Below are 10,925 nucleotides of genomic sequence, written 5' to 3' on the forward strand. Positions count from 1 at the left end.
GGATTCCCACCACCATCCATCCCAGAAGAATTCCCTCATCAAGACTCTATACCATAGAGCCCAATGCATCTCCGACCAGGAACACATTGCCAGTGAACTCAAACACGTACGCCAAGCTCTTAAGGCTAATGGTTACTCCGACTACACAATCCGCAAAGCCATCACTCCAACCATCAAGAAGGATCCTGTTGAGGAGCCTTTCAAGACCATCACCTTACCCTACATAGCTGGGGTCACAAAAAAGATCTCCAAAATCCTGATTAAACACAAGATCCAGGTCCGATTCAACACAGTACATAAAATCCGTGATCTGGTCCCGTCTGTAAAAGATGTGGTTCCAGACATACAGTACCCTGGCGTCTACAAACTAAGTTGCCTCTGTGGTAGCAGTTACATTGGGGAAACCAAACGACATATCTCGGACCGCATCCGTGAACATAAAGCAGACCTGAAACACGGTAGGACAAACACCTCGGCCGTGGCAGATCACTGTTACAACTCAGTGGGCTCACATGACATTGACTTCTCCAAGACAGAGGTTCTCTGCAAGCCATCTGGCTATCATGAGAGATTCGTTCATGAGGCGATCCACATATACAAACACAGAGACAATTTTAACCGAGAAGATGGATTCTGGCTTAGCAATCATTTGAAGGACGTAATTAACCATTTCGGATCTTAACTGATTGTGTTCACGTTTACGGTGACTTTCAGACCGCGTTCCACTCACTGGCATTGTATTCTCCGCAGGGAATGGATTCTTTGCTCCGCTGCAAGTTTTCCTCCCACGTCTCACCCATTGACACGACGGTTAATGGTACAGTGTATAATACCAAATAGTATAACATTTATATGCTTAATACAATGTACAAGTAATATATAGTATCGTAATTGTATAGTTAACATATATCAGTGTGATACACATTAGGGTGGGTAGAATAATACATAGTGTTATATTAAAATGTATAAGGTATAGGGTGGTTTATAGCAATACAGTATATAATTTAATGTTGGGTTTATCTATGGCAGTATATAATACGGTGTATGCTCGTGTGATGTAAGAGAATAAAGTTTAGATGGAAGCATATTATATAATTTTAACGACGTAGAATTGTAATGTATTACTTGCTGTTAGTAACTCAGCTTATTGTAGAGTATAGTAAGTATACTGATGGTGCTATGCAGTTTATACTTTAGTTTTTTATGTAGTTTATACTTTAGTTTTCTACGTGGTTGTTTAGTAACTGCAGCTACATACTATTAACATTCCTTTCCTTTGTTAATGCTACTCCCTGCACCCTCCCTTGGTGCTGCTAATCCTGCATAATGCATGGGCATAATATGACTTTGAAACCCCCCCGCCCACCTCCTACGCATTTCCCATGAATATGCTAAATTCCTCTTGATATGCACATTCTTTTTGTTAAGGCGCTCTTCTTGCACCTCCAACCCAGCATATATATAAGCTCCTAGCTTGGCAGTGTCTCATTCTTCACCTGAAGATGGCTGCTTGCGTTGTAGCCGAAACGTCGTGAGAATTATTTTATTTTATTATGTTTTATTTTTATTATTTTATTACTTCCCTTCTACGTGACTTTACCGAAAGAACCAAGAAGAGTACTCACCAACTCAAACTCGAAGACATCAAGATCTGAAGACGGGACCAGTACTCACCAACTCAAGCTCGAAGACATCTAAAGATCTGAAGACGGGACCAGTACTCACCAACTCAAACTCGTAGACATCTCATGATCTGAAGACCCGACCGGCACCCGGGGACGCTCACCCGTGGCTCTCGTTAAGCCGGTTGTAGCGGTCCAGGGCGAGTCCCGTACCCTGGGTGGGTCGGTTGGTCCGGCCTTCCCTTAGCCGCCGTCGCAAGGGACCGGCGTGTAGTGTAGCCCGAAGTGGGTAGAGAACGCTAGGAGGGAGGCTGTCTCTCCCTTAGGCTATCGAGTGGAAGGAGTCGTACCCCTCCGTGTTAACAGAGTAGTGTGTCACAGTAGTGTCACAGTAGTGTCACAGAGTAGTGTCACAGAGTGTTCAGAGTTGTTATAATAAACGTGTTGCCTCCAGCAGACGTCTCCGTGCGGTTAGTTACAGGACACAACACTTACGCAATATAACTCAAAAACCTTTCTTATGAATAACTAGCAGTAAGTACCCGGCGTTGCCCGGGCGAAAAAGACAGACACACACATCGACCTACACACACAGATATTGACCCACACACACAAAGACATCGACTTACACAGACACACATATGGACTCTCACACACACACATACGTAGACTCACACATACATCGACCCAAGCACACATATGGACTTACACACACACATATCGACTAAGAGACACACACATGGACCCACGCACACACATCGACTAACACGCACACACACATATGGACTCACACAGACAGATATCGACTTTAGGCACATACACATGAAGTTACACACATCGACTCACACACCCACGTAGACTTACACACACATATGGACTCACACACACACATACATAGACTAACACACACATTAACCTACACACACATGGACTTACAAAGACACACATCGACTAAGAGACACATGGACTTACACACACATCGACTAAGAGACACATGGACTTACACACACACACACATGGACCGACGCACACACATCGACTTACACACGCACATAGAGCCACACACGCACACATGGACTTACGCACACACACACATGTACGTATACACACCAACAACCGCCATTCGCCACTAAGTGGCGTTGACGTCATGACAATGCTTGTGCCAGGCCATGTGCGCCTTGAGGGCACATGGCCTGGCAGGTCACGGGGCAGACCCAGGTGCCACGTGTCGACTGACTGAGATGACCGAGATGACTGGCTGATGCACCACCTGTGCCCTCTACTGTGCCAACTTGCCGTGCTTTATCCACCCGGCGCTCCGCTCGTTGTTCTGAGAGTCGCTCCTCCGCCCTCCGTTGTTTTTGGAGGGCGAGTGTCTCCAACTACCCAGTAGCGTCCTTCACGAGCCTCCTCCACAGAGGCCGATCTTGACACTGCTGGTATCAGTCATCGACAAGTCAACTAAGCTCCACATCCTCATGTAGCACATCATTCCATCTCTTCTCTAGCCTGTGCCACGCCCGTTTAGCCCCCTCGATCCGGCCAAACAAAAGCTGTTTAGGCATGCGGTGGCTGGGCATGTGGGCTACATGGCCCAGCAAATGCAGCATTGCCTGCCGTAGGAGCTCACCCATGGGACTTTGTCCAGATCTGTGAAAGATTTGTGAGCTCATCACACAATCCAGCCTGGTTAAACCCAGGATGGATCGTAGGCAGGCCAGACTAAATGTTTCTAACCGGCGAAGATGTTCCATTAGGGGGGTCCAAGTTTCGCAAGCATTGAGAAGGGAATGACCGTGGGCGAGAAGACCTGAAGCTTCGTGCGGAGCGAGAGAGCAGGTAGCTTCCACACAGTGTAACACAGCCAATGAGACCTCTGCTGTGAAACCGGAACCGGTCTTGAACACACTGGCCAGGTATGGGAAACTCTCAACTCTCTCCACAACTGCCCCATCAGCAATTGAGAGTTGTGGGGTGGATTGTCCGATGGTACAAAATAGCCAGGCAGGTGCTTAGTTTTGGTGGGGCTGATGGTAAGGCTCCACCTCTTAGTAGCAAGCTCCAGGTTCAGCAGCAGCGCGTCCAACTTCTCCTCTGAGTGAGTATCAATTAGCAGATCAATGGCATACGTAACATGCTAGACCAATAGGGAGCCATCCCTTGACCGCACACGGGCATCGATCAGCCTCCCATTGTATCTGTACCAGATGGGAATTCTTTCGGTAGAGCTATTGAAGGCTTCACGAACTGCGCGGTCCAAATATAAGTAAAACAATGTGGGAGCCAGAGGACATCCCTGTCGCACCCCAAGGTGTAGAGGGAATGGCTCTGACTCACGGCCACGTAGTATGATGTGGGGCCGCTCACCATCATGAAGGTCCTTAAGGATCGTGAGCAGTGGGTCAGGGACTCGGAAAGCATGAAAAACAACCCAGAGCCCAGGCCTACTGAGGGCATCATAGGCCTTAACCAGGTCAATAAAGCACACACATGGACTAACACACACACATGGACTAACACACACACAGCGACTGATACGCACACAAATGGACTGACACGTACACACACAAACACTTTGACGTACACACACACACATCGGGCATTGTCCATTCGAAAAAGACAGACACACACACGGACTTAAACACACGCAAGGCCCTACACGCACACACATATGGACTCAAACACACACACACACATGGACTCACACACACATCGCCGTGCACAGTAATCCCTGATGATGGCACAGCTATCAGTATCGCAGTACTACGTATGAGTAAATAGCGTGAGGTGAGCAATCAAAACAATAGAAATGCATAGAAGAAATAAGCAGAAATAATTGTAAATTAAAGAGCAGCAGTACGCACAGGTAAGTTGAGAAGCAGGCTACAGTCTAGATGATAGACTGGCAGTACGCCGACTCAATGACATAAGCATTGCTACAGTCGACATAATAACCTGGCAATACGGGCAGCAGCTGAAAAAGCAGAATACAGTCGACATGAAAGGCTGGCAGTACACTGAGTGAGGTAAAGAAGCAGGCAACAGATTATAGACTGGCATAAACTCATAATGGTAACAAGGAAAATTAGCAGTGTAGATAATAGTGGCAGTGCACTGACGTTAATGAATCAGCAGGCAGCAGGCCACATGAAAGACTGGCAGTAACACCGGTCGCAGCGTCATAAAAGCACAGCTGAGAAAGGGAATATTTAGCAACCAACCAATAAAAAATTAACCCGTAAAAACAAAGTTTTTCACTATAAATCCTTTATATGCGTGGCGGCTAAAGTCCTCTCGTCCTCTGGCTTGAGATGGCTGCCACCTATGGGTCAGATGATTGCTTGCCACCATTAAGCAATTGATAATTACATATAATTTTTTTTTCCTAAAAAAAGTAACATTTTGGAAAAAATTCACGAAAATTAATTGTCACGCACAACGAGTCTGTGTGCAAAATGTCAGCTCGATTGGATCACGGGAAGTGGGTTAAAAAACGACCGAAAGATTTGCACGGTCGTAAGCAAGCAAGCACGCAAGCAAGCGAACTTAATATAAAGGATTTAAAGAAGTATAACCCGTAAAAACAACGTTTTTCACTATAAATCCTTTATATGTGTGGCAGCGAACTTAATATAAAGGATTTAAAAATATATTCGCCTGTGGACGACGCGGGGATCGATCCCGCGACCTTTGGCATGGGAAGCAAGGGCGCTACCAACTGCGCTACTCCGCCACGGCCTGTGGAGGGGTTACGCTCTGGGCTCTTATACTGTGACGTTCAACCAAAGCCAAGAATGAGTTCTATTTGAATATATGTTAAATAAAAAAAATTTGCCTAAAAAGTGTAACATTTTGGGAATTTTTTTTCACGAACATTAATTGTCTGGCACAACGAGTCTGTGTGGAAAATGTCAGCTCGATTGGATCACGGGAAGTGGGTTAAAAAACGACCGAAAGATTTGCACGGTCGTAAGCAAGCAAGCACGCAAGCATGCGAACTTAATATAAAGGATTTAAAGATATGTTTTGTGCAAACATTATGATTGTAAAATCTGTCAACTTATATGTTTGATAATAGTAAACAATGAACCTGAGTTGTTATCTGCACACAAACATTATTATTGTAATATCTGGCAACCAATTAGTTTAATAATAGTAAACAATGAACCAGAGTTCTTATGTGCACACAAACGTAATTATTGTAATATGTTGCAACCAATTAGCTTAATAATAGTAAACAATGAACCTGAGTTGTTAGCGTCAGAAGCAAGGCAATTTGTACTTAACATAGGCTTGGTGAGGCCTAGTCCCGTGAGGAGCCCTCGTCCTGGCCTACATTGCCGAGGCAGGGGAGGCAGCACGCTGGCAGGCTGGGGGCTGGGCCACTACCCCCACACCCATCCCCCCACCCGTGCAAGAATAATGGTATCTAAGCACTCTAGTATTATTATCTAGGGACTCTGTAGTATAAACTGGACGCATTGCGTTGGGGGGGGGGGTGAAGAGGACATGAGACTGTGAAGAAAAATCCGCAGCGTTATGTGTGTGTGTCCTGCATGTTAAACGCGTATCACTTGGCAGGGTCCACGCAATTGGCGTCACTTGGTACGGTCGAGCTCGAACAAAAAGTAAATGATTAAAATAAGAATGGCATGAAATCGCTAATTAAACTAATTTAAAGTTGACGGACGGGAAAACGGAATAGCCTATTCCCACCGCGGGGCTTGGGACATGCCGCACGGCAATTTTTTCAGACTTGAACCCCACCAAGAGAGCCTAATCCCCCGCGCACGCGCGTGTGTGTACGTGTGTGTGCACGTGTGTGTGTGTACACACACGTGTGTGTACGTGTGTACACACGTGTGTGTACGTACGTGTGTGTGTACACACGTGTGTGTGTACACACGTGTGTGTACGTACGTGTGTGTGTACACACGTGTGTGTGTGTGTGTACGTGTGTGTACACACGCGCGTGTGTGTGCACGTGTGTGTACGTGTGTGTGTGTACACACGTGTGTGTGTGTGCACGTGTGTTTGCACGTGTGTGTGTGCACGTGTGTGTGCACGTGTGTTTGCACGTGTGTGTGTGCACGTGTGTTTGCACGTGTGTGTGTGCACGTGTGTGTACGCGTGTGTGTGTGTACGTACGTGTGTGTGTACGTGTACGTGTGTGTGTACGTGTGTGTGTACGTGTGGAAGCGAAGTGGTGGTGGTGGATGGGGGTTGGAGCGCGGCTCACCGGCGATGACTGCGGGGCTGCGTTGACCGCCCTCTGGACGGGCCCACACCTCCACGGTTTGCGTGTCTCTCTCTCATCATCACGGTGGCTAGGAGATGTTAACTACCTCGCCGGGTGTACAGGAGGTCGTGAGTTCCATCACGACCCTGATGATGCCTGCTGCTGTATACTTGGAGTTTGCGGTGTTTCTCTCATCACGGTGGCTATGAGATGTTGACTACCTCACCTGGTGCGCAGGAGGTCGTGGGTTCGATCCAGACCATGGCGACGCCTGCTGCTGTATATTTGGAGTATACCCGGGGGGGGGGGGGGGGGGATGAAGTCTCCAAGGCTAAACTAGACCCCCCGGGGGTTTAAACTCGACTGGGCCAGACCATACCGCTCCTGGCCAGACTATGCCCATGTGAAAGTTCACAGGCAATTATCCAGACAGAGAACAGGCGACAACGAACTTCAATCGATATCTAAAACGCGTACGCGTGGAAGTAAGAATCTAAATTTGATCAATTGAAGCATTTTTAGGGTTCAGGGGTTATTATTAAAGTTTTTTTCTGGTTGAAGCAGTCAAAGTCGATGTGTTTACAGTTTAAAATAAAATGTTGGAAAAATTTAGTAATTCACGTGTATATCGCTCTAACGCCATTACTATCACGGGGGTATGATTTGGTCTAGAGGGGCATCATTTGGCCTAGCCAATAATATTCCCGGCTATAATCTAGCCTAGGCCGTTTAGACCCCGGGTATACTACACCTGTGGGTATACTACGGCCTGTGGGTATACTACGGCATTTGGGTATACTCCGGCCTCTTACACCGGGTAAAGTCTCGTAAATGGAATGACCATTGTCAGCCGTGATTGATCTATGGCTGAATGAAAGCCTCCCCAGCTATCGTCATCTCTCAAGATCCCAACACAGGATTCTGTCACGTTGACAAAAGACAAATAGTTCACTGCAGTCACGAAAGCTTTCAATCAAAAGATGCACACATTTATTTAAAAGCAAACGGGCATGTGTGGATACTACCCTTAGACCTGTATCACAAGAACAACGGGTCTCACCTGAGTGATCTGTACAGGTTACTTCCAAAAACACAAACTTTGTCCTAACATCACTTATTCAATGTTTGACCCTTACAAATAAAATGTTGCATGTACACAAAATCAGTGTTCATTCTAAATTATTGACAGACATTTTCCATTTTAACAAAATGTAATTACTGCAGTGAAATATACTGCACCAGGTTAAGCTATTTCAAATAATTATGCACCGTCTGCTTAACAGTGGATGTAAAACATACTATTGTGTCATTCAAAACGAGTAGGCCATTGCATGCTTGCGTCTCGAGTCAAAATGTAGCAAATTCTCAACATTACCGACAAATTACACAACTGAGATGAAACATCATCGCCCCCTACTGACAGGCTCTTGTTCACACACTCTTTGGTTCTTTCAGTAAAGTCATGTCAGTAGCAAAAATAATAGATCAGGAAGTTTAGATCGTAACACAGGGATCTACCCAACCCACAGGGAACACAAAGACTGGCCGCTCACTCTTACTCTGCAGGTTGAACCCAGGAACTGAGTGTTCAACTTCACATTCTTGTCATTAAAGGCCTGTGACAAGGGTGCATCTATTGGAGCGACATCGTCTCAAGCTTACACATCTACCGGGTCTCCATTTGACTTTGTGTTGTCTCGGAGGAAGTCCACCCACACCTCCACTTCCACAAACTGCTGGGAGTTGCCTCGCTCTGCCTCACAGTCAGAATTCTCCTCCTGCTTCACGTTGCCTCCATCGATGTGAAGGTCCCATTTTGGAGTTGAATCTTCATCTTCACATTTCACCATCACCTCTTCACATTCCAACTTCACCTCTTCATATTTCACCTCTTCATATTTCACCTCATTACCTTTAAAAGTGTCCAAGCTGGAATTTTCTTCTGGTTCTTGTTTGATGAGGGATGGGCTCATTGCAGCACTTTGACTTTCACAAGCTGATTTCAGACTCCACTCCTTGTGGATCTTCTGATGCTTGTGTCTTCTCTGGTGTACATGAAGATGTGCTGACTGTGCAAACGCCTTCCCGCACGGAGTGCACTTGAAGGGTTTCTCTCCCGTGTGTGTTCTCTGGTGTGTTACAAGATCAGATGAATGTGCAAACGCCTTCCCACACACACTGCACTTGAAGGGTTTCTCTCCCGTGTGTGTTCTCTGGTGTGTTACAAGATCAGATGAATGTGCAAACGCCTTCCCACACACACTGCACTTGAAGGGTCTCTCTCCCGTGTGTGTTCTCTGGTGTGTTACAAGATTACATGACTTTGAAAACGCCTTCCCACACACACTGCACTTGAAGGGTTTCTCTCCCGTGTGTGTTCTCTGGTGTTCTACAAGAGCAGATGAATGTGCAAACGCCTTCCCACACACACTGCACTTGAAGGGTTTCTCTCCCGTGTGTGTTCTCTGGTGTTCTACAAGAGCAGATGAATGTGCAAACGCCTTCCCACACACACCGCACTTGAAGGGGTTTTCTCCCGTGTGTGTTCTCTGGTGTTCTACAAGAGCAGATGAATGTGCAAACGCCTTCCCACACACACCGCACTTGAAGGGTTTTTCTCCCGTGTGTGTTCTCTGGTGTGTTACAAGAGTAGATAACTGTGCAAACGCCTTCCCACACACGCTGCACTTGAAGGGTTTCTCTCCTGTGTGAGTTCTCTGGTGCCGTGTCAAGTTTGCAGTATGATCCGTGCTGTATGCACACCGGTCGCATCGATGCCTTTTTGCACCGAGCTGTGCCGAGTGCCTTTGCTCCATCAGACCAATTCTGCAGAGGAAGCAACAGCTGCAGACAGAAAAAAAGAATATCCACACCATCTACACGTCAGTATCGAGGCACAGCGGAATGCATATATACACAGTCACACGTGACTTACACGTCTATACTTATTCATAGATATTCATGATATAGTGAAAAAGTTTACCAAATTCATCACACGGGCTGTTATGGCACACAATGAGAGGGCGAATGGTCACAAACATGCCTGGAAGCTCTTGTATCTTCAAAATGAATGTTAACCCAAAACTCCGAGAACACAATTTCGGCTGTCAAGCTACAAAAGGAATATTTATGAAAGCTAAATTCAGCTGACATAGCAAAGGGTGTTGAAAATAATACTATTTGTGTTATGCAGAAATGCATAAATTAATGTTAAATCGCAACTTAGAGGTGTGAAGCCAGCCAGGCTCACGATGTCCTGATTGCTGAGATGAGCAGATCTGACTTCAGCTGCTGCACGTGTGTGCTGTGTCAACTTCTTGACTTTTTCCATTCTTATAAAGAGTTCCAGAGGAAACCAAAAACAAACTATTGTTGTGATATAACCTCCGTGTTCAATAGAGTTAATAGATTTTCTTGGTTCTGTCGGTAAAGTCACGTAGAAGGGAAATAATAAAATAATATAAAATAAAACATAATAAAATAATTCTCACGACGTTTCGGCCACAACGCAAGCAGCCGTCCTCAGGTGAAAACAGGTCTATCAGAAAACCAGGTCTGTCAGACCTGGTTTTCACCTGAGGACGGCTGCTTGCGTTGTGGCCGAAACGTCGTGAGAATTATTTTATTATGTTTTATTATTTTATTATTTCCCTTCTACGTGACTTTACCGAAAGAACCCAGAAGATGTAATATTGTTTTGATATAACGTGCGTGTTCAACAGAGTGAACAGACTTGACTCTGGCACACACACTGCCATGGTAAACAGCAGCAGGGGTTGTCCCCTCCACATTTAGAGTCAACATGAGCACGCGCTCAGCGTGTTTGACAGACATTGACACACGTAGTCTTGGTTCTAAAGTCACGTAGATAGCAAATACAAATAACAGATAATGGAAATAAACAAAGACCACTTGTGTTGCGGTCAAAACGTCGTGGGTTTTTTTGCTTTATTTGCATTTGTTTATTTAATTTAACATTTTTATCTGTTATTTCATTTTCTATCTCCGTGACTTTACAGAAAGAACCAAGAATACGAATTTCTGCAGTTACTAAAGTTTTAAGT

At 45.6% G+C, this 10,925-nt stretch overlaps 1 protein-coding gene across 1 annotated transcript in view; it reads right to left on the bottom strand.

The window, feature by feature from the left end:
* Window positions 1-7,861: 7,861 nt before the first annotated feature.
* Window positions 7,862-10,925, bottom strand: part of LOC133362204 (zinc finger protein 239-like) — a 3,542-nt gene continuing 478 nt past the window's right edge. The window contains exon 3 of the mRNA XM_061581144.1: window positions 7,862-9,705. Coding sequence (XP_061437128.1) covers window positions 8,520-9,677 — 1,158 coding nt within the window. The 5' untranslated portion in view covers window positions 9,678-9,705 and the 3' untranslated portion in view covers window positions 7,862-8,519. The remainder of the gene's footprint in view (window positions 9,706-10,925) is intronic.

Source organism: Lethenteron reissneri, unplaced genomic scaffold (assembly GCF_015708825.2).
Source record: "Lethenteron reissneri isolate LAM-NWPU_2019-01 unplaced genomic scaffold, ASM1570882v1 scaffold_1401, whole genome shotgun sequence".
In the NCBI taxonomy this organism is placed as follows: domain Eukaryota; kingdom Metazoa; phylum Chordata; class Hyperoartia; order Petromyzontiformes; family Petromyzontidae; genus Lethenteron; species Lethenteron reissneri.